This window comes from Balaenoptera physalus (assembly GCF_965194825.1).
Source record: "Balaenoptera physalus genome assembly, chromosome: 18".
NCBI classification, from domain to species: domain Eukaryota; kingdom Metazoa; phylum Chordata; class Mammalia; order Artiodactyla; family Balaenopteridae; genus Balaenoptera; species Balaenoptera physalus.
Genome location: NC_138899.1, coordinates 80,712,929 through 80,737,144, shown reverse-complemented (window position 1 = coordinate 80,737,144; position 24,216 = coordinate 80,712,929). Strand labels below are relative to the sequence as shown.

Below are 24,216 nucleotides of genomic sequence, written 5' to 3'. Positions count from 1 at the left end.
GGGATCACAACCGCGAACATCAGCACTCAGGTTCTGGAAGAACCGGTCTTTCCCTGACACTGAGGGATCAGTGAGTGCAGGGCTCCAGGGAAGGCGTGGGTGTGAAGGACACAGAACAGCAACACAAACACTTTATTTCCACACACACTTAGCAGATGAGTAGGTACTGGCCCCCTGAATGAAATCGGACGTGTATTCGTGTCTAAGTATCTTGAACCTTCGAGTTCAAGCATACGCGGTTTTAATGTTCGCATTCCTTTCTTCACTTACCTTCAGGAGGTCCTGTGACATCAAGGGCAGAATCAGGTTCACTCCATATAACACAACATCAGCTGCCGACACAGATCTGTTTGCTGCTGGCCCAGGCTCCTGACCCCTAAACACTTCATCTATAAAATGAGAACAACGCAGTCTTACAGCTGTAACATCAATAAACCTACGAAGGTTGGTATGTTCTCCTGCATGAAAGTGAAAGCGGAGTCAAGCCCCCAAGAGAAAATAAATCTGCAAGAGGATAATACATCCTTTTGTGTTGTACTGTTTAGGGTCTGAACACTGGATGCAGATATTTTGTGTTTACATTATCATTCTACAACGATGAAAGTAAACCTAACACTTAATCAATGTTTTTTGAAAAGTAAAATTGACCCCACTGACACACTGGTCATACTGTGAGTTAAATAATTTCCACAGTACTATTCACTTTTCTCCTAGGTTTGTGGGATTTTTCTAAGCTGGAAAGGAATGGGGGGAAATATAGGAATTAAATATTGCATAAAAAAAGAAAGTTTTTTTTTAAAAAAGCTACTAATATGACAAAGGATTATCACCCTTAATCCATAAAGGAGGCATATAAATTACTCAGAATCTTAAAACCTAAACAGATAAAGGACCAAAATCCACAAACAAACATCTAACAAAACCATAAGCCCAATGAAAAACAAGTTTGATCCAATCACTAAGCAAGCAATACAAAGTTTTTGAAGATACTACTTCTGATTCATTAGATTACAAATGACTTCTGAATGATAACATTTAAATGCTGGTGAGGATACAGTGTGATAGTTACCCTCAAAAGCAATATAATAAGAGACTTTTGAGCACTGTATATAGTAAGGATATAAACATAAACTTAGACAGTGATTCATCCACAGAAGTAATCAGTTTATCACTGTAACAGCAAAATTGTAAATACTCCAGATGTCCTATATTACAAAAACAGGGTTAGGTTCCAAAATGTGGATTGCCACGCAGCCATCAAAAAGCCATGAAAAATTTTAATGACAAGGAAGAGGCTAATAAAACATTAATGAAAAAGGCAGAATATAAAATTATATTTGGAGCATAATCACAAAAGAATTATACAAAATAACCGAAAGGGAAATTAACAAAATGCAATTACTCTGGATTATGTCAAAGTATGGGTGATTTTTCTGTCCCTGTACTTCAAATCTTTTCTATTATGAGCACATTTACTTTCACAACAAGGGGAAAAAAAGGACGAAATGTGGTAAAAAAGCACTTCTACTTAAAAACCACTTTTTCTGCCTAATTCTGTGCTCTTCTCCAAGAGCCTCAGTTCTAGGTGGAAGAATCCCACTTTCCAACGCCGGGCACTGGCGAGCTTGGATCCATCCAGCAGGAAGCCTGGGCCTGCTGGGCCGGGGCCACGGCAGGCCGGCCACCGCCGCTGGGTCTGCTCGAGAGGCGGCCCCTGGCCTGGACTGTGGGACTCAGCTCTGCAGCCACGGGCCTGCCAGGGGCTCAAGAACGTCGTGCAGAGGCTCATCTTCAGTTATGCTTTTACATCTCACCTGGCATGTTAATTTTATTTCATAATATTTAAAATATTTTCTCTTATCTCACCTATTATCTTTATTTTACTTTTTAAATAATTACTTAAAAATATTCTCTCCCTTTTTAACATCTATTTTATCTGTTGCTTTATCATTTCCTATTTTAATTGTCTTCATTTTCTTTTTTCTAGACCTCAACCCTATCCACCTTATTCTATTCTTTTTACCCTTATTTTGTACTTTCAATCCTGAGCATTTTGGCCTCAATTTCTTTTCTAACATTGTATTACGATTTCAATCCTTTTGCTTTTTTATTATGAAAACCTGCCCGTCCACACTTACCCATACTGTTTACTCCACAGCTCGCTCCTAGGGGAGCCTGAGAGGGCTTCTGTCCCCTCCAAATGCCTTTCATACAAAGCTCTCCCATCCCTCTCAATATCAGTTCTTAACTGAGAGTCAGTTCCTCAGGGTACAGGACTCTTATCCTGGTCCTTACACCCCTGGAAAGTCTACAAATCAACTAACACGACATGTGAAACTCAGCGGGTCGTGTAACATACACCGTTCAAGGGAAAGGCTCAGAACAACTTGAGGCCTTAGAGGCACATTTGATCTAGAAAAGGTGAAGCAACCCCGGCCTGAAGGAATCAGAACACCTGGGACCGACCACCCGCATGAGCGGCTGGGCCTGGAAACAGCGGCAGCGGCAGCCCTTCACCTTGGCGCCCTGTCACCTGCCCAGGGCGGTAAAGCTCCTGGGCTGAAGCTGACGGTGCCCGGCACAGGGCAGCTCTGCCAGAGGCCTCTGCTGGGCGAACAAGGGAAGTGAACCGGTGGAGGGAACAGAGAAGAACGGCGTCCAGTGTCAGGTGTGCTGAGCCCAGGGGGCGAGAAGGGATCGGAGAAGAAGGGGCAGCGGCACCCGCTGCCCGGGGAGGGTGCCGCTGCCCGGGGAGGAGGCGTGGACAGCACGTCTTCCTCGTGGAGCGCGAGGCCCTTGTGTCCTGCGGCAAGGCAGGCGGTGGGCAAGAGGCGGTGAAGGAGAGCTGTGGGCACTCGAGGCTCCGGGCACCCGGACACGCCTGCCTGTGACAACAGCGGTGACGAGAACGACAACGGCAGGCACCTGCCAGCTCATCGTGAACACAGTTTGGCAGGCACCGATTTTCACAGCCCCTGTAACAGCAAGGGAGGCCCAGGAAGGCAACAGACTCCGCCAAGGTCATGCTGCTGGGGAGCCCCAGGTGAGGGCTTCAGAGTGTCGCCTGTCAGCCCCCAAGTCCAGTGGCTCCCAAGCTGCAGTGGGCACAGGGCTGGGGTTTCCTCAGAGGACACGGAGGAGGAACTCGACAGCAAAGCGAGCTCTGGACACTGGCCTCCGAAGTCAGACGCTGGGGCGCGCTAGCTGCACACCGGCAGGCAAGTGGTGTAGACTTCTGGGCCTGTTTCCTCGCCTCTAAAACGAGTGCAACAGTGGCACCAGACTCATGCTGCTGTGACAGGGACAGTGTCCGGCACCGGCTAGGCGCCTAGGACAGGGAAGACACCAGCACTTGCACCTCTACCAGAAGAAGGCCAAGCACACAGGGCTGCTGGTCCCGCCCTCCCCGCAGCCACGGAGACCGACTTCCACCTGTTCGGTAAATGGGACCTCCTCGTGGCACGTCACATAATGACAACACTCCTTCGCTTTAATAAAAACAATAACGACAGCAAAGTTGAAAAGCCCTCACGCACGCTGTACCTGTGTCGCTGAAATCTATGAACTCCTTGGACAGCAGGTTAGTAAGGAGCTCCATGATGAGAAGCAGGTCTTGGTACTGCTCCTCCTCCTCCACGGTAACGTCGACCCTCTGCCGCCCTACGTTGTTCTTGGAGTACACGCGCAGCAGGGTGAGGCAGGCCTCGTACAAGTTCATAGCTTTGGACTGGGAAAAAGCAGGCAGAAATTAGGCTACTAGGGGGAGCCGGGCTGGGAAACAAACATAAATATTAAAGAAGTTTAAGATGTAATCTAATAAATTTACTCTGAATTCCAACAGCAGCTCTAACGCTTGTCTTAAACTATATTAAAGCATTAACAAAAATGAAAAAGCATAAAGATTACAGTTATATTTAAAATATCAGTTTTCTAACAATAAAATTTGACACTCTTTTTGTGTGCATTTGATTGTGCATACTAGAAAGACAATATAATCTTGGCAACAGAACTGCTTTACTCCTGTTCAACTTCTTGTATGACGTATATTATTTTAAGATTTAAAATGCTTTAACGTGCAGAAGCACAGAGCACCAAGCATTAGAATAAACGGCACTGGCCTAACCTCTGAACAGTGCACCTGTGACGACCTTTGTAACATTGATCAAACGTAACCTCACTTTTAAGCAGGTTCCTTTGATCTACAACAACAACAAACACAAATCAGGAACATCTTTGCTGACTGAATATAAAAGAACTTAGTGTATCTGAACATTCATCTGATTTACAAAACAAAGATGCAAACTGCCACTTAAAATGGTAAGTCCTAGGGTTCCACCACAGAGAAATTTGTTAAAATTTTCTACCATAATCCATTTGTTTTATCAAATATTCCTCATGTGAATGAGTTTGACTGAGTAACATATTAGCCCAAAGAAATGCCTGATTATTAACATTCTTAGGGCAAGAATTTACATTCATTCAACATGCCTTCCTCTGAACTCTGAGTTCTTTTGAAAAATCTTTTGGAGGCATAAAAATATTATTTCAAATAACGTTCATTCAATCTGAAGCAAAGTATCTATCATTTTGTTATAGCTATCAGGAGTTTTGATCTGGAAGGGATCAAAGTAGACCGTGCTCACCTCTCCAAGATAGCATATCTGCTTATGTGCAACTTCAACAAAAACTTCTATAATGAGATTGACAGTCTCAGGGGTGTTTTTGTAAACTTCCATCAATCCAATGCAATTGGTAAGGAAGTCCATTAAAAAGTTAAAAAGGATGGCTACATTGTCAACCTGGGTAGCCTCAGCAATGCCACACAGGGCCTCCAGTGTGGCAGTGATCTCCTGCTTCACCTCCTCCTGCTGGCACATCTGCGGAAAGTTTTCCTGGTTTATCACTCTTAAGAATCGCTGCTGAAGAGGCTGAAGAACCTACAAAAATAAAGCGTGAATTTTTTAAAAGTCTGATTCACATGCTTAATTTCTTCAACTTGGGTAAATATTCACTTTCCAAAACATTTCTAATTGTTGGAGGCAAAAAAAGCACAAAAAACAAAAAATATCTGAACCACATGTTACAAGCCCCATTTTGAAGGTGATCCTAACTTCTGGCAAACAAATAAATAACACAGCACATGCAAAGGTGCTCACATCGCCAGTCAACAGGAAAACGGAAATCAAAACCACAATGAGATATTACCTCACATCTATCAGAATGGCCATCAAAAAGACAAGAAACAACAAGTGCTGGCGAGGGTGTGGAGAAAAGGGAACCCTCGTACACTGTTGGTGGGAACTCAAATTGGTACGGCCACTTTGGAAACAGTACGATGTTCCTCAAAAAATTAAAAATAGAATTACCATAGGATCCAGCAATTCCACCTCGCATATTTATCTGAAAAAGTGAAAACGCTAATTCGAAAAGATACATGCACCCCTATGTTCATAGCAGCACTATTTACAATAGCCAGGACACGGAAGCAACCCAAGTGTCCATCGACAGATGAATGGATAAAGGAGATGTGGTACATACATACAATGGAATATTACTCAGCCATAAAAAGCAAGGAAATCATGCCACTCATGACAACATGGATGGGTCTTGAGGGCATTATGCTAAGTAAAATAAGTCACACAGAGAAAGACAAATACTGTACGATCTCACTTATACATGGAATCGAGGAGGGAGGAAGACAAAGATACAAACTTTCAGTTACAGGATTAATAAGTCCTGGGGATGTAACGTACATCATGATGACTATATGAGATGTAGGAAAGTGAAGAGGGGAGATCCGGAGAGTTCTCATCTCAAGGAAAAAAATGCTCCTTAATTTTTTTTTCTTTTTCTTTTTTTGGTATCCATGAGATGATGGATGCCATCCGTGTCACAATACATGTAAGTCAAACCATTATGCTGTACACCTTAAAGTTATACAATGATGTATGTCAATTACATCTCAATAAAACTGAAAAAAAGAAATTATTACTTATGGAAAAGAATGTAAGTGCATGCTATCATCATACTTCCTTAAGTAATTTAAGTTCAAAAGAAGAAAAAAAAAGACTTCCTTGACGCCATTCACAGGATTCTGCCACTATCTTCATCTCTTTCCCATTAGCAAAAAAAAAAAAAAAAAGATATTTCAGAAAGGGCCATAGGGTAAATCTTTTACAGTTTACAGGACATACTATCTCTGGCCCAACTATTCAATTACGACTTCACTGTAGTGCAGAAGTAGCCATGGAAAAGATGTAATCGGTTAAGCATGACTGTGTTTCAATAAAACTTTATTTATAGGGACTTCCCTGGTGGTCCAGGGGCTTAAGACTCCACGTTCCCAATGCAGGGGGCCCGGGTTCGACCCCTGGTCAGGAAACTAGATCCCACGTGCCGCAACTAGAAGTTCGCATGCCACAACGAAGACCCGTCGCAGCCAAATATATAAATAAATATTTTTTAAAAACTTTATTTATAAAAACCGCAGGCCAGATTTGGTCTGTGGGCTGCAGTCTCCAACCTCTGTCCTACTGGGTGAAGACAAACACAAAGCTCCAGCCTGTTTTTCTCCTTCCAACTCCCCTGGGTGTAAGAGTAAACAGGCATATTCATGAAGAGGATCTCTTAATTCTATTTAAAGCTGCACGTATGAAAATAAATTATTTAAACTGGAAACACGTGGCCAGGCTGATTTTCATTCTGGCTCTGAAGTCACAGACTACTGCCTATTTCTGTTACTGTGCCCTTTCTCAACACTAAGGGCATCCAGTCACAGGGATTACAGGCTGGCAACCTACCTGCACTGGTAACTCTTGGTTCCCAATTTAAACCTTATTATATAAGACGACGTGTCCAGGGTGGCTGCTGTGGGTTGAATTACATCCCGCCAAAATTGATGTGTTGAAGTCCAAACCCCTGGTACCTCAGAACATGACCTTATTTGGAAATAGGGCTGTTTCAGATGTAATTAGTTATTAAGATGAGGTCCTTTGGGCGGGCCCCTAACCCAGTATGACTGGTGTTCCTATAAGAAGGGGAAATTTGGAACAGATATGGGCACATGGAGATGCAGGGGAATCAGGGTGATGCACCCACAAGCCGAGGAATGCCGCGGACTGCCAGCAAAGCACCAGGAGCTCTGGGAAAGGCCGGGAACCCCAGGCCCTCTGTCACAGCCTCAGAAGACACCAGCCCTGCCCACACCTTGATCTCGGATTCCTGGCCTCCAGGACCTTGAGACAGTAAATTTCCGTTGTTTAATCCACTAAGTTTGTGGTATTCTGTCACAGCAGCCCTAGCAAGCCAACACAGTGGTTAATTTGCACATCCTTGTCCGAGACAAAGGAACACGTCACAGGTTCTTCATGGAGAAGCAACACACCAGCTCAGGCTCTCATTCGCGTTGGGGGAAAGGTGTTTAAAACTGACGGGCACTCGACAGCGTTCAACGTCCTCACGCAAGCAGGTCAGCAGGTCGGACGAACCCTAAGCGCCAACCCACTCGTTAGGAGGGAAAACACCAGAAAAGCTATGTTTCCACAGACCGTCTGCAGCAACACATAGATGAAACCCCGGCAGGGTGACGCGGAGAAGCCACCACAGGCAGGGGAACGGTTACCTCCGTCCAGTACTGCTGCTTGGTCTCTGCGTCCATGTGAGCGAAGCCCCCCAGGACAAGCGCCTTCATCAGCGTCCTCTGCACGGGGCTGGATAGGAAGTTCAGAGGCGGGCGTCGGCTCGCGAACTGCTTGGCCAGGTTCCACCAGCTTTCACACTGGATCACCAGGTTTGCCCTGCAGGGAGAGACAAGCCGCACCACCTGCTTACACCGCAGTGCACTAAGCAAACAAAGCGCAGGGCTACGGGCGTCAACTTCTGGTTCAAGTCCAGCACAGACAACTTGGTATATAGACTTTGGAGTCTTGTATTCGGACCCAATTAGCCGTTTGTCAGTGTAAAGTTTATTTAATCTCTCTTAATTATCAGTTTCCTGATCTGTAAAATAAAGATAACAACAGTAATAACAGCTCTAAATTTCATGGCTGAGACTGATGAAATGATTAAATCAGATACTACATATGAAGTGTTTGCAACAGTACCTAATAAATTACAAGAATTCAATAAATAGTAGCCAATGACAGTAGTAATGACAATCATTTTCCTATGTAGTAAGAAAACTGAAAACAGCTCCAGAATTTGTTATAGAAAGCACTAAAAATTTTACTTTGCAAAATTAAATTATTAATTGTTAAATTATCAGTTTTTCTCATCTTTAAAATGGGATAACACTAATGGGATAGCTGAAAATTCCAATAAGACTATTCTATATTAAAACTGTAAATTACTAAATTAAATATATATGTTACTTATAAAGATTCTTTGATGCTAAATCCTTGAACACCTATGCAATCTTCAGTCGTAACATGGAAAAGCTCTGTTTGCATTTGTAACAAGAATATGATACATTTTTTAAAACACATTGCTCCAAAAACGCAGGGCCCACCTAGACCTTAGGACCGTGTAACTGTTCACCACTTGAAAAGACTCCAGTGAAGTCACACGCATCAGCTCACCTCTCCCTTCTCTCCACCAAGGTGACGAGCAGCTGCACCGTGTCATTTGCGAGGTCCTGCTCACTGCTGCACACCGAGAGGTTGCTGAGGACCTTCTGCAAGAGGTAGCCAACGATCCACTGAGAGCCCTCTGTGTCTGCTCCAAATGCTGTACTGAATGGCACGCTTATCTTCAGAGAAAACAAATTTTTTAAGGTCAGAAAGAAAGATCTGCTGGAAAAAGGAAAAAAAAACAAACACAAAAACAAAAAACCCCGTAGAGAAATCAAACTGAAATGAGCACTAAATCTGAAGTACTGCTTACTTCACACCAATTTTCTAAAATGTATTCATTTCCAAAAGTCCAAAAAAGGACATCGTCAATCCACTGACGTTTCCCAGTGTGGTTTTCCTATTAGCTTTAATTATTCTCATATTACAAACACAGTCACATATTCACACCAAATACAAAGAACATAAATTAATCCATTCCCCAAACAGTACTCTGAACTTAACACAGGTTTAAATAAGCAGAAATCACATGATATGCTCTAGGAAAAGTTAACAAAACAGCCTGCTGTCCACACGGTTTTCTCCAGTGTGGAAGATGCTCAGCTCTTACTCACATTCTGATGAGAAAATCACCAAGAAAAATGCTCTCATTTCTATAACTCCCATCCTCATAAATCCAAACGAAGTCAAACGGTTTTACATTCTGACCTGATCGTACAGTTTCTCATCCACCAGGAGATAAGTCTTTGCCCAGCGTTTTAGAAACCAAACAATATCTTTGCCCATCTGAGGGCTTAGCAGGTGCGTGAGATCTGCCCTTATTGCCCGAGACTCAACTTCTGAAACTCTGAGAACAGCAGACGACAGCCTGTGGGTACAAAAAGGAAGTCATTTATTCCTTTATCAGTTAATTGGCTGTCTAACCATACTTTTCTCCTAAAAAGCCCTTTTCTGTTTCTCAACTCTCTGAAATTTTCTTCAAGTGGGTTGGAGACAAATGCCCCCATTTTATTGCTGACCTTTCAGGAAGCAGGAGAAAAGAAAAGGAAGAGAGTCATGGCTAGAGACACCCTCTGTTGGGCTGTGATCACACGTGCAAGTCTCAGCACTACTGTCTAAAGAGATTTTTCAGGTTCAAAACAGAGAAATGTACACAGTTAAAAGCTACTTAAAACCCACGGACACTGGTCATTTTATGGTGTGGGGACGGGTCAGTGACTTATCCAGAATGTTCTGAATATTCAGTCTTGTCTCTAAATCTGACAGTCCTATTTATTTCCTAACAAACTTGACTTTTAACGGTATTTTTAAATAAAAACGTTGCCAGAATTACCTACGTAAGTGCATGTATTGTCCTTTCTACACTACGGAATTCATACGCTGAGCAGCGTTAACACAGCACGATACACAGACCAGTAAAAACAAAAAAAAAAGGCTTTGTTCTGGGTTTGGAAGGGGGGCACAAGGGATCTATATTTAACCTGACTTTAGCTAAAAGGCAAAGAAGCAAAGGACTTAAGCGAAAGAGCCCATCATGACACCATTCTAGGAATATCGGCACTAAGGCAGGAACGCTGCTTTCCCCGCTGCTCTCAGGGTGAGTGAAGCCATCTCCCTGCTGTGAAACCTCACAGGCAGTTTCAGCCCCTGACCCACTGCTACCTCCTTCCCAGCTGGCGACAACCCCTTCTCTGACCTTCTTCTTTACACAGGTGGGTTTAAGGTCTTCTTGTTTCACTATATACACTCGCTATGCCAACAGTACTCAAAGTTTTAAAAATGATTTTAGAGTGTATGTAAGCAAAAATAACCCAACCATCTCACAATCCATTTTAAGTTGAAGTATCAAATTTTCCCTGTAAGAATAAACAGCTTAAATGATGTAATCTGCAGCCTCACAGAACGTGCATTAAGCAATCACAGTAACCGTGCAAATGTATGCACTGGGATTTAATTATCCAAGAATTCTGATACCCATCACCATCCATGTAAAAGAGAAACAAGTTTTTCTTTCACAGTTGGAAGCTTTACACTGTTTCTTTTTCTCCTTAAATTTTTATTCCTATTTAATTTCCCCACAGACTATTATCCTAATATAATAAACTTCTTATACTCGCTTTATCGATCACACCATATACTTCTCTGAAACAAGTAAACTTCTTATACTCGCTTTATCGATCACACCATATACTTCTCTGAAACAAGTATGTATAGATATTAAAATATAATTTTTAAAAATTTCCAATGATAAGACTGTGTTAAAAATGTCTTCTGGATTGAGTTATCGTTACAAAACTTAGTAGTACACAATTGAGCAAAATATCACACAAATTTAAATAAATTATTAAACACATTTATTAAAAATAAAACTTTATGTACAACACGGGGAATATAGCCAATATTTTATAATAACTATAAATGGAGTATAAACTTTAAAAATTGTGGATTACTATATTCTACACCAGTAACTTACACAACATTATAGCCAGCTATACTGCAATTAAAAAAAATTAAAATAAATAAATAAATAAAATAGATGTATCTTAATAAGATTAATGTGGCAGGGTTTGATTTTTCCAAATTCGTCCATTTGTAATTTGATTCCTGTTTTTCATTTCAATAGATATGAGCACTGAGAAAACGCGTTCACATAAATTAATGGGAGGCGTCTTTAGAACAGTGGGGTCCCTCAGGTACATGAAGTAAAGCTCACGCTGACGGCACCCTGTAACACCGACACAGCCCTGAGGTCTGCACACCTGGCCCTCGGGCAGCTGGCCTCCTTGCCACGGCACTGACAGTCTGCTAACAACCGCGCCATTCCCTTACTTCTTCCCTCTCCCACACGAGGAGCTTGAAAGGGGGAGCGATCTGTCTGCTCTAGAACAGTGCCTGGTACGTAGTAAGCACTCGAGAGTTACTTGTCAAATGATGATTTCTTCAAGAAATGCGAACCACTTTCTTAGTAAACAAGGCCTGTCTCCCTCCTGCCGTTCAATGTCACACTCGCTCTTTGGACTGAAAAACAACGGTGACTCCTGTTGCTCCGGTCCCCACCTCAACCCTTCACAGGCTTTGCTCTCAGACATCAAAATGTTTTGCTCTCTCACTGATACCCAAGACTGGCAAAAATTGAAAAAGCACTGAAAATGCAAGGAAAGCATTCCTGAGGGTACTGCCCAGGCAAGAACGGTGGCACAGAGCACAACAGGACAGCACCCTGAAATGAACCGACTCTGCAGTTAACATTCACCATGAACCATACCAAAGCAATTACTCCATCTAATGCCGAAAGCAATCCCAAAAGGAAGAAATAAAACTTTTCCAATAGAGCATTGACACTGACATTTTATTTCAAATCAGAGAATGCAACAATAAAGGAGATAAATTCCCAAACATTTCCTTGATACCCGCTTAACAGTTTAATTAAAAAAAAAAACAAAACATATTTTCTATTGCACAGGTTTAAATGGTATCTATGTTATTTTGCATTAAAATAAAAAGAATGAGGGGACAGTACCTTGTTTGAGTTACTGATTTTGCAACAGACAAAAACCAATATTATTTCATTATTCTGTCTGCAACCTAAATTTAAAGTTTAAGATGCTGAAACTTAAATTGCTGTTTTCAAATCCACTTTTAGGAGGATATTTAGTTCATGTTCATCCCTCCTCAACTTCACCATCAAGAATTAATGGAAGTTTTGCCATTCCTCTCAGGAAGATCACAGTGAATTCCTTCATTTGAGGCACACTGCCATCTTATAACAGGGCTCTCAAGGTTCACACACACTCAGGACAAATATTTCTATTTTATGAGAGGCCAGGAAAGCCACTGGAAAGTCATTCCAGCTTCCTGAACAATAAATGCATGTTCATGTTCACCTGGTTTCTAAGAATTTCCCATTCTTGGTGCTTTCATTCAGGTGCCTGAACCCGCATTAGCACTGCTTTCTGATGGTCAAGGGATGTGTTTGCAGGAATTAGACCAAATGTCCCTTCAAGGCCTCACTGCATCCAGAATAATCTTATACTTGTCCTCCTTGATACTGGACACAGCTGTCAATTCCCACCAGAGTGGCACTGCTTAAATGTGCTGAGTACTCGCCATCCTTGTTTGTTTCAAGGCTTCTCCGAGTTTTATCTTCTTTCGTGTGTCAGCTTTACAACCCGCCTGTCACTCGAGTCATCTACCCGTCAACTCAGAACTTATAAAACAGAATAAATTACAAGAGCACAGCTATAGAGGTCATATTACCTAATCACAGAATCTGTTCTGTTGTACCCTGGGATGGAAGAAGCCTTTTCTCCTGGAGATCCCAAAATTTGAAGTGTTGTATTAATGTCAACTTCAGATGAATGCTTAATGGAATATTCCATTATTTCTGGAGGTATTAGCGGAGTCTCTCCCTGAGTATCATCAGCTAAGAGGTAGCCTTCAGTTTAAAAAAAATTAAAAATGAACACTTAACAATCTACATTTAACAAATTGCTCTATAAATGTTTTCAGTTTTATTTGATTTATATACACCATATAAATTGATGTAAAAGTAAATTATAAATGTTAAAATGTTAATTCAAGTTTGATGAGAAGAAATTTTCTGTTTCTAAGATAATTAACCCTCAAAAACACAGGAAAGGACAAAGGACAAAAGTTTTATTCACCAATTTTATAATTCATACTGACATGTAGGCTTTTTACTCTGTGACCTTTTAATAATTTTCAGTACTATATTCTGTAAAGTTAAGAGGAATTCTACTATTATCTTTATCAAAAGTCAATATTTGGGAATGCCTTTCCAAACATTAAGGTTGTTTTTTTTTCTTTCTCCTGATTATTTAAAATACAGAAACACTGACAGCATGGTTACAGAAGAAGACCCTGAAGAAAAGTCAGACTGCTGGGATTTGAACTCTGGCTCCAAACATTAACACCAGTGTGACCAGGGCTGGTCTCCAAGTCTCAGATTCTTCGCGTCTAAGACAGGGTGATAATTAATAATGATAGTAATAATAATAACAGCAACAAGGACAACCATAATACCTAATAATAGTGCTAATGCAGGGGCTACAGTGAATTCCACACAAAACATGTGGCACAGAACAGGCACTGAACACATGCCAGCCAATACTGTAAAGAAAAGCATCCGCAGCTCTGTGACATACAACAGCTGTATCCAGATCTCAAGGTCAACACTGCGTATGAACTACTGTTATTAACTCATGAAGCTTCTCTTAAGGCTGAGACTGCTCAGCTGGCAATTACATTTTACAAAGAAACGACCAACCGACCTGTAACTAAAATAAGCCAGTGGATATCTTCATAGAGATCATCCAGCACCTTGCCGTCAACAGAGCCCGACGCAGGTGAAGCGAGGAGATGCTGCTGCCGCCGCTGTAACTGCCCGTGGAGCCGCGTTACTCTTTCCTCTAATAAACTACAAGAAGGAAAACATCAACGGCTTCGTGAAGCTCAGCCAGCAACGACCCGGAACGACTTACTTCCACTTATTAGACAGCAGAAATTAAGATGTTAGCACAAAACACATATACAAACATATTTATTATATACACAGTGTTCTCATGGTGCTATAAGAATTGTGATTTATTGTTTATGACATAGAATTAAAACATCGCTTTACAAACAATCAAGGTTTATTACAACAGGCATTTGAAAACCGGTTATTCCAAGCTGTTACTGATACGGGTCCCATCATTGCTCATACCATGTTTTCCATAATCTCTCTGCCATCTACGCTGTAGTGCCTGGGCTCCAAATGTACAAGCCAAGGAACGCAATCATGAGTGTGTTTCTGTCCATTTGTTCCGTGTGCTGGGGCACGGGGAGGGGGTGTTTAAAGTCTTTAAACACTTTAAGTGCTCGCCGGGGGATTGTGAATAGACAGTATTTGTCCATGGGGTGTCTTTGGACTGTGTGTACCTTGTCAGGAGAGGTATACAGTGCTCTGCAGCAATGCGTCCTAGCATTCCTACACTGGCTAGTTGATCTGAAAACTGGTCTCGATCATCCTCCTGAAGTTCACTTATCTCTTCTTCCTCACGAGAGGCCACTCCGTTGGCAGTCTGTTATCGATGAAAGAAACAAAGACCGAGCTGTAACGTAACCTCAACACCACACGTGAAAAGGAAGGCCGAGCAGACACCAAAAAGGGGGGAAACTCGAAGAGAAGGAGTCGGGGTATGGCCCCCCCACCATCGCACGTAAACACAGCCAGTGCACACCCACCACCCAGCTCCCACACCAGAGACTTCAACTTCTGTCACTGAGAAGATCTGACACCTTTAAGATCCACAGTCCTTTGGATATCACCTGACAACTTGCAAGACACAGGTGGGTAACTGAAAACTAAGGAGATGAAGGTAACTACAAGCCACATCCCATAAAACACGAACCTGTTTAGACTTTTGCTCTCCATCTGATGCTCTCAGCAAGTCCTCTGAAGGAGCTCACCTATGTTTCTAGTATTTATTATATGATGAAATAGATTTTTAATTACAATCCGGCTTAAAACTTACCAAATTCCTTGTGCCATCGGGAGCGGCTAGGTGGCACTGAATATAGGAATTGAACACTTGAACTGCGTGTTGGGTGAAAAAGCCTTTATGGAAATGCTTGTCGTCTTGGACCAGCGTCAGCCAGGACTCCAGCAGTCTGTCATACGCTTCCATGTACACCATGTCGTCTTTATCCAGCTAAGAGCAAAGGACATTCACAAGACAGATGGCCAGAGAGTAAGACGGACATCACAGCAAGCATCCCACAGCCACACAGACAGACAGGTTTACAGGTTTTCCTTTAACAAAGGTTCCCAATTATTAATCAATGATCAAGCTAAACTGAGCTCGTCTTAAAATTAACTGATTAATTCAAACATTGCAGTAAATATGTGTAGGCTTTTTATTAAACTTTCTAAAATCTTTCTAACTTAATCTAAATTCTTAGGCAAACAGGAATTAATGTTTATTTCTGTAAAAGACTAGCCATTCAGTGCTCTGCAGATCATGTGTTTTTCAAACAAAAATAATGTTAACGTTTTTCTGTAGTCAAGATGAGAACTGTTAGATTAAAGCAAAAATAAATGATTTTAGAAAAACTGAAGAATGATGAGAACCGACTGGCCTAATGAGCATATTTAAAAACACATGGGGGGCGTCCCTGGTGGTGCAGTGGTTGGGAATCTGCCTGCCAATGCAGGGGACACGGGTTCGAGCCCTGGTCTGGGAAGATCCCACATGCCACGGAGCGACTAGGCCCGTGAGCCACAACTACTGAGCCTGCGCGTCTGGAGCCTGTGCTCCGCAACAAGAGAGGCCGTGATAGTGAGAGGCCCGCGCACCGCGATGAAGAGTGGCCCCCACTTGCCGCAACTAGGGAAAGCCCTCGCACAGAAACGAAGACCCAACACAGCCATAAATAAACAAATAAATTTAAAAAAAAAAAAAGAACACATGGGGAGAGCTTCATAGATGCTCCTTGACATTTTATTAGAAACCAGGAAGGCAAGGATGGGCCTCAAAGAAGCCGGAGGAGGGCGCCGAGGCAGGAGGACACTCGGGAAACCCAAAGCACGTGTGAGGACCCGTGGGGAAGCCTCGCGGACGGCGCGCAGAGGGACTGAAAGGAGCCAGGCTGCACACGGCTGCCACGCACAGGCGGGGCCCTGAACCAACTTCAGAGTAAAGGACTCCGCCATTCGAGGAGGAGGGGTCACACGGAGGACGCCAGGCGGCTCTGCTCGTCTTCTCACATGCCAGTAAGAATCCACGTCCGAATTCTGCCATTAGTTAGTAATGTGGTACATAGTTCAATCTTTGCATCGATTTCTTCATCCACAAATTCACTAGATCACTATTCAGTGAAACTCAGAATACGTAGGTGTCAAGCACTATGTTTGGTGCAAAAACATAAATAACATACCATTCATTGACTTTCAAGCTCAACCCAATGGAAAAAAGTGAGAAGCAAACAAAACACTTGCAGAAAATACACTACAGGCCACAAGAGATAACCATACATTCCGGGGTCAGTTTTTAATAATGGCATCTCTCATAAGTAATTTGTTAAAAATAAAGGAGCAGAGCCTTCGAGCTATGTATTCGACCTTAAAAGGTTTTGTTTGGCACAATCCACGGTTTCTGATGTTCTGTTAATAGGTAGCGAACCAGGAACCAGGAACACGAAAGGTCTACAGGTCTGGTCTACAACTTGCTCTCCTGGTTTCCAAAGCAGACAGGCCTCATCCTACAAATACACCAACTCTAGAACCTCCATCAGAGAACGCCACCCCAAACTGTTATTTCAGCAACTTGTCAATGACTCAAAAAAGAAAGTAATGGGAGATCTATTTCTAGGATTCCAGAGTAAGCCGGACCGTCAGAATACCACCTCCAGATTAGAATACACAAGCACCTAAGGAACTGCTTCCAGTGAATGGTGTTTTATGTCTTTTGCTTTTATTAACCCACGGAATACAAAGAAAAACTGTCATATTCTGGATCAAATGAACCTTTAAATTTTTAAAAAATATTTAAAAGTAATTTTGTGGGGACTTCCCTGGTGGCACAGTGGTTGAGAATAAGCCTGCCAATGCAGGGGACACGGGTTCAATCCCTGGTCCGGGAAGATCCCACATGCTGCGGAGCGGCTAAGCCCATGCACCACAACTACTGAGCCCGCGTGCTGCATCTACTGAAGCCCGTGTGCCTAGAGCCGTGCTCCGCAACAAGAGAAGCCACCGCAATGAGAAGCCCACGCACTGCAACGAAGACCCAACACAGCCAAACATAAATAAATAAATACATTTTTTTTAAAAGGTAATTTTGTGAAAACTTTACATAAGACTAAAGGGAAAGTGAAAAAAACTTCACTAGATAATTTTATTAAGAAATTTAAAATAGCAAACCCAAATTTTATTCCTATTTTTCTGGCCTTGAAAGTGTTTATACTGAAAACAGGCAACATTCTTTGAATGTAACTAACTAGGACATGTTCACGTTGTGAATACTGGACTCTTACTATTACCTGCGGTGTTTGCGTCCTACAAAGTCCCCGCAAACACTGAATTAGTGAATACTCCCGTCACTGCAGCTTTCACCATGTGCAGGTGGAGAGGTCAATAACCACCTTGTTTATGTGCACAGACACCTTATTTCACATGCACTGCTGATTCATGGCTAGCAGCCTGTCCAGCAAAGCTCATCTAACACCCACATTTTCTCCCTAAGGCTCACCCCACCCTCCCTGCACTTGGGCACAACACCTGGAGGCCATCGGAAACAGCAAAATCATCCCATCAGTCACTGCAGCGCAAGAACTTCAATATTTTGTGACAGAATTTTGGAAAACCCCGTTTCACACAAAAATGCGAAAAATGAAGCACTGGAGATGGTGAGAAGGACACCTGTTTACGGTGTGAGGGTGAAAACAAGAAGGCAGAGCGCGTCTGCCCGGCTTGACCCCTGCTGGGAACAAGCAAGCCGGCGGGTCATACTCTTCGTCACTCTTTGCACACACATGTCCACGAATAATCATGAAAAGTTGCACAAGTGCTGATTTTGGGGTTGCAAAGGATTTTTAGCAAGGAAGTGGATTTGTAAATATGGAATCCACAAATGATGAGGACCAACTGTACTTGCAAAATCTAACTCTAGGAGGTTCTAACTTACTACTAAAGCTGGTTCTGCTCGCTCATGTACCATCAAAATGCTTTACACTTTTTAAAACCTTGACAGCTCATAACTTTGTTGAAGGACAGCCATATTCCTGGTTCCATAAATGCAGTAACATATTCATTTAGGTTTATAAATACCAATGAAAATGATCAATTCAACCAATATTTTTCATTACATCATTTATTTCCTTCCAACCCCTTCTGTAAATACTGCTTTCACCATCAATACAATTACAAACCGTATTAAGTAAATGCTGTTGCATGAACATTAAAAAAGATACAGGTGGGCTTCCCTGGTGGCGCAGTGGTTGAGAATCTGCCTGCTAATGCAGGAGACACGGGTTCGAGCCCTGGTCTGGGAAGATCCCACATGCCTCGGAGCAACTAGGCCCGTGAGCCACAACTACTGAGCCTGCGCGTCTGGAGCCTGTGCTCCGCAACAAGAGAGGCCGCGACAATGAGAGGCCCGCGCACCGCGATGAAGAGTGGCCCCCACTTGCCACAACTGGAGAAAGCCCTCGCACAGAAACGAAGACCCAACACAGCCATAAATAAATAAATTTTAAAAAGATACAGAAATACTGTCAATATCCTTTAGTAAACTCTAAACTCACAAAATATTGGGTGAAGGTTTTCCATGGAATAACTGACTGGATGGGAATGCCATACTTTCGTTTTGTCCTTGGAAATATACTGTTTGCTCATAAATTATTGAGTTTGAGAAAACTGATCACCTAAAACTTAGTCTCAGATTTCACTTATACTATTAATTTTACCAACATTATTACAGCTCAGAGTGCTGCTGTCTCTTTACATTCACCTTCTGATTTGTTTTATCACTGAAACATCTTATTCTGACAATTTCCTTTTCTTTGTTACTACGGGCAGAAAAAGAAAAATTCTGAATTTCAAATAGTATCCAATGAAATGTTAAAAACAACAATTAACAACAAAACGTAAAAGATGGTTATCTCAAGAAGTCTTGAAAGACTGTGCTATATTTTGGAAAATGCAATTAGAAAACTGAAAAATAATGAAGAGTAACCATTTATTCTATTTGTGGTGATTCATTTCACTACTATACCATCCTTGTAGGTGACTCTATCATTCTTCCATTTTCTTATTCTTGTAGTTTCTTTTTTATTATGGATGGGAGTTGATGAGTAATGGTGAAATACTTCCTAAGATCATGAAATAGCAAAATGCTTCAAGATATGGGAGAAATCAGATCACTAAAAATCCATAATGTGTTTTAGATTTATACTAAGATAATTACATGGTAATAAATGTTCTTTTCATACTAAAGTCTCTAAGAAAGAATAAAAGTCATGAAAAACTGACATTTAAAATAGTTAGAACTGTTCAAAAATGAAACTCAGAAACTAGACCCTGGTGGTTTACTGAGGGTTAAAGAATGTTGTAAGAAAGAGCCAAATAAAACCTGTTCAAGCATCATCTGTTGTCATGGGACTGAGGATTCCATATCATTCACTATATGAAGCTTTGCAAGAGATTTTTTCTCTTTGCTTATTATTAGGAAGCATTCCTCTGAGAAGCAGGTGTGCTTCCTCTTTCTGCATGAGACCCTCCTAAGGAACTGTATCTTCAGCCCCTTCTAAAAAGTCAAACTTGTATGTACAGATATTACAGCCTGAATATCAAGACTGCTCTTTTTCTCTAGGCTTGACTTTCTACTCTAATTGTCTTTGGCAAGTTCTGAAAGATTATTTCATTCTAAATGTTCTTTTTATAAGCCATAAGAAATTTTGCATGAAGCAAAAAATTATAAAAAAATTAAATAATCTCTATTATAGTTTTAACGACTATGCTTATTACCTTTGTTCTATCTCTCTAGGACACATCCGCTCTTTTAAAGGCTGCCCGATTCATGGAAGAGCAGCTGTGAAAGGTAGCCTTACCTAGACCAAGACACCATTTGAGGGGTTAACTGAAAATGGAACTGATTTAAGAATGTCTACTTCACAGGAGAGTCACTCGGTGATTTGTGTATGGGAGTATTTGCTGCAGCATTACTGAAAACAGTACAAATAACTTTACTGAACCACTCATTGAACGAGTCCCCTAATTTTTTACATTAAAAACATAACTTCTAACACCAATTAATGACATAAAATTATCATAATATAAAGGTACTATATAGGTCTACGTGTGAATAAACAGATGCCAATAAAGTCATAAATGATGGACTATTGGAGAATTTTAACTTCATGCACTGTTTGAATTATTTTCACCAATGAGCATACACCATTTTCACATTAAAACTGTATTCTGAAATAATATTAGGAACAAAATTAACAGAAATAGATATATTCCACTCTAATAAATGCATTACTAGAAAAATGTATCTTTGTATTTGGATCAAGCAAAAAAAGAAAAAAGAAAACCTGAATACTCCCATAACTAACTGTTTAAACTTTTTAGTTTAAATTTTTCCCCCAAAGAAAATACCAGGCTTAGTAAATTTACATGTGAGATCTACTGAACTAGCAAAAAAACAAAACAAAAACAACCAATCTTATACAAACTGATCCACAGAGAGAGGAAAAGAGAATGAGTTGGATGGTGACCCAGTAAGTGCTGTAACCCTGACACCAAACAAACCCAGCCGTTCACAACGGCCATGGCACATGCTCAAGCTGGGCTGACCCCAGAAATGCAGGGGCAATTTTAAGATTAGAAACGTTATGAAACCAATTTAGCACACCAACGGATTAAGTAGGAACACAGTTAATAATATTCAATACTCAATCATGTTGCGATTCTGACAAAGGAGAGCTCAAAAACCTTTAGCAAACGTTACTCCTAATGATGAACCAGAAAGGATTTCTATTACCACTTGTATTCAACACTGCACTGTAAGAAAAAGAAACGTATCATATGATAAGCATCAGAAATACAAATTGCGACGACTGAAAAGACTAAAAAGCTTCTAAAGACAAGTTGTTAGAATCAATAAGAATTTTGAAAAAGTAGTAAATATCAGATCAACATACAAACGCCAACCTCACTTCTCTATGCCAGCAGCAATCTCAAAAATGAGGCTTACAAAAGATACTATTTATAACAGCAACAAATATAAAAGGTACTAAAGAAAATTTTAGACCTAAATTAGTATAAGTACCACATTTATGTATAGAGTTAATACAACAGAGATGTCCATTCTTCACTAAAGAATCCCTATAATCCTATAATCCATAGGAAAATTTCTATGACATAGAAAACAAACTTACGGTTACCAAAGGGGAGAGGGAGGGAGGGAGGGTTAAATTAGGAGTCTGGGATTAGCAGATACAAACTACTATAAATAAAATAGATAAACAACAAGGTCCTATTGTATAGCACAAAGAACTATATTCAATATCTTGTAATAAACCATAAAGGAAAAGAACATATATACATATTCAGATATATATCTGAATCACTTTGGTGTACACCAGAAACTAACACAACACTGTAAATCAACTATACTTCAATTAAAAAAAAAAAAAAAAAAAAAAGAATCTGATTAAAACCTGGGCAGAGCCCCCAAACAGACATTTTTCCAAAAAAGATGTACAAATGGCCAACAGGTACATGAAAGATGCTTAACATTACTAATCATCAGGAAAATGTAAATTAAAACCACAAGGAGATTATCACCTCACACCTGTTAGAATGGCCACAATCAAAAAGATAAGAGATAACAAGCATCAGTGACAATATGGAGAAAAGAGAACCATTGTGCATTGTTGGTGGGACTGAAATTGGTGCAGCCACTGTGGAAAACAGTATGGAGGTTCTTCAAAAAATTAAAAACAGAACTGCCATATGATCCAGCAATTCCACTTCGGGGTATTTTCCAAGGGAGACAAAAACACTAACTCCAAAAGACATATGCACTTCCATGTTCACAGCATCATTATTTACAATAGCCAAGACATGGAAACAACCTAAGTGTCAATGGATGGATGAATGAATAAAGAAATTGTGGTACACGTAACAATGGAATATTATTCAGCCATTTAAAAAAAAGAGGAAATCCCACCATGTTTTGTGACAACATGGATGGACCTTGAGGGCAATACGCTAAGTGAAGGAGTCAGACAGAGAGACAAATGCTGTATGGAATCTTAACAGATCAGATTTGGGGTTACCAGAGGTGGGGTATCAGGGGAGGGAAATTGGAGGAATGTGGTCAAAAGTTACAAACTTCCAGTCATATGATAATTAAGTTCTGGGGATGTAACGCACACATGGTGACTACAGCTAACACTGCTGTGTGGTGTACAGGAAAGCTGTTCAGAGAGAAGATCTTAACAGTTCTCGTCACAAGGGAAAAATCTTATTCTTTTCTTTTCATTGTGTCTATGAGATAATGAATGTTAATTAAACCTATTGTGATAATCATTTCACAATACATATAAACCAAACTATATATGTGTAAATCAAAATTACGCTGTACACCTTAAACTTATATGGTGATGTATGTGAATCATTTCTTAATAAAACTGGCGGCAAAAAAAGAAAAGGAAACAGAAATATAAATGAATGAATGAATATGTATGTATGCTGCTGAAAAAACCTGTTATCCATATGGGGAAGAAGTGAAATGGGATCCCTACTTGATACCATATTCGAAAGTAAATTCTAAGATGGTAATGTCATGAAAGGAAAACTTTTAAAGCATTTAGAAGAAAACACCAGAAGGGTAGGTGTCTGAAACAGGAAACTAATAAAACAAATTATAAAAGAAATGTCAATAAGTTCATTTGACAATGACAACTACACTAAGATGAAGAACATTTGTTCATCAAAAGATACCATCAAGTCTAGGGACTTCCCTGGTGGTCCAGTGGGTAAGACCCCACGCTCCTAATGCAGGGGGCCCAGGTTCAATACCTGGTTGGGGAACTAGTTCCCACATGCATGCCACAACTAAGGAGTCCACATGCCACAACTAAAAGATCCCACAACTAAGACACAGCGCAGCCAAAATAAATAAATATTTAAAAAGAAAAAAAATACCATTAAGTCTAAATGCAATATGGTATGATACAACTGGATACTCGAACAGAAAAAGAACACGGTTGGAAAAATGGTTAAACCCAAATAAAGCCTACATATTAGCTAATAAAAATGCACCCATGTTGGGACTTCCCTGGTGGCGCAGTGGTTAAGAATCTGCCTGCCCATGCAGGGGACACAGGTTAGAGCCCTGGCCCAGGAAGATCCCACATGCCATGGAGCAACTAAGCCTGTGTGCCACAACTACTGAGCCTGCACTCTAAAGCCCACGACCCACAACTACTGAGCATGTGTGCCACAACTACTGAAGCCCGCGCGCCTAAAGCCCATGCTCCACAACAAGAGAAGCAACCGCAATGAGAAGCCCGTGCACTGCAACATAGAGTAGCCCCTGCTCGCCACAACTAGAGAAAGCCTGCACACAGCAACAAAGACCCAACGCAGCCAAAAATAAATAGATGAATAAAGAAAGAAAGAAATTTATTTTTAAAAATGCACCAATGTTACTCTCTTAGTTTTAATAAATGTACCATGGCTATACAAGATGGTAATATTAGGAGAAACTAGGTATATGGGAATACCGTACTAGCTTTGCAACTTTTCTGTAAATCTAAAAGTATTCCAAATTAAAAAAAAAAAAGATACCATAAAGTGAAAAGAGGAGCCACAAAACTAGGAGATCTGCAATACAAATAAACCAATAAGAAATTAGTGTGCAGAATATATAAAGAATTTCTTTAAATCAGTAAGGAAAAGACAATCTGATAGGAAATCAAGCAACAGAGTAAACAAGCATTTCATAAGAATAATCATGGGAATTATGTATTGATATTTATGAAAAGATGCTCAATGTTATTAGTACCTGGGAAAGCAAATTAAGATCATATTTCATATTGTGAGTCTGGCAGAAGCTGTGCTGGTGAAGATGTGGGT

The 24,216-nt window shown here is 40.8% G+C and overlaps 1 protein-coding gene and 1 long non-coding RNA gene across 7 annotated transcripts in view; one reads left to right on the top strand and one right to left on the bottom strand.

Annotated features, from left to right (window-relative positions):
- The window catches only part of XPO4 (exportin 4), a 105,804-nt gene that overhangs the window by 9,549 nt on the left and 72,039 nt on the right, over window positions 1-24,216 (bottom strand). For all 6 annotated transcript variants that reach the window (XM_082435091.1, XM_082435094.1, XM_082435096.1 and 3 more), the window contains 10 exons: window positions 15,104-15,280; window positions 14,508-14,650; window positions 13,859-14,004; window positions 12,825-13,002; window positions 9,276-9,435; window positions 8,577-8,746; window positions 7,622-7,796; window positions 4,644-4,937; window positions 3,544-3,727; window positions 271-389 (listed from right to left, as the gene is read on the bottom strand). In XM_082435091.1, the coding sequence (XP_082291217.1) occupies window positions 271-389; window positions 3,544-3,727; window positions 4,644-4,937; window positions 7,622-7,796; window positions 8,577-8,746; window positions 9,276-9,435; window positions 12,825-13,002; window positions 13,859-14,004; window positions 14,508-14,650; window positions 15,104-15,280 (1,746 nt within the window). The remainder of the gene's footprint in view (window positions 1-270; window positions 390-3,543; window positions 3,728-4,643; window positions 4,938-7,621; window positions 7,797-8,576; window positions 8,747-9,275; window positions 9,436-12,824; window positions 13,003-13,858; window positions 14,005-14,507; window positions 14,651-15,103; window positions 15,281-24,216) is intronic.
- On the top strand, window positions 15,287-21,809 carry LOC309647652. The gene is made up of 2 exons (XR_014256229.1): window positions 15,287-18,541; window positions 18,835-21,809. It is a non-coding gene; the product is annotated as an uncharacterized lncRNA (long non-coding RNA).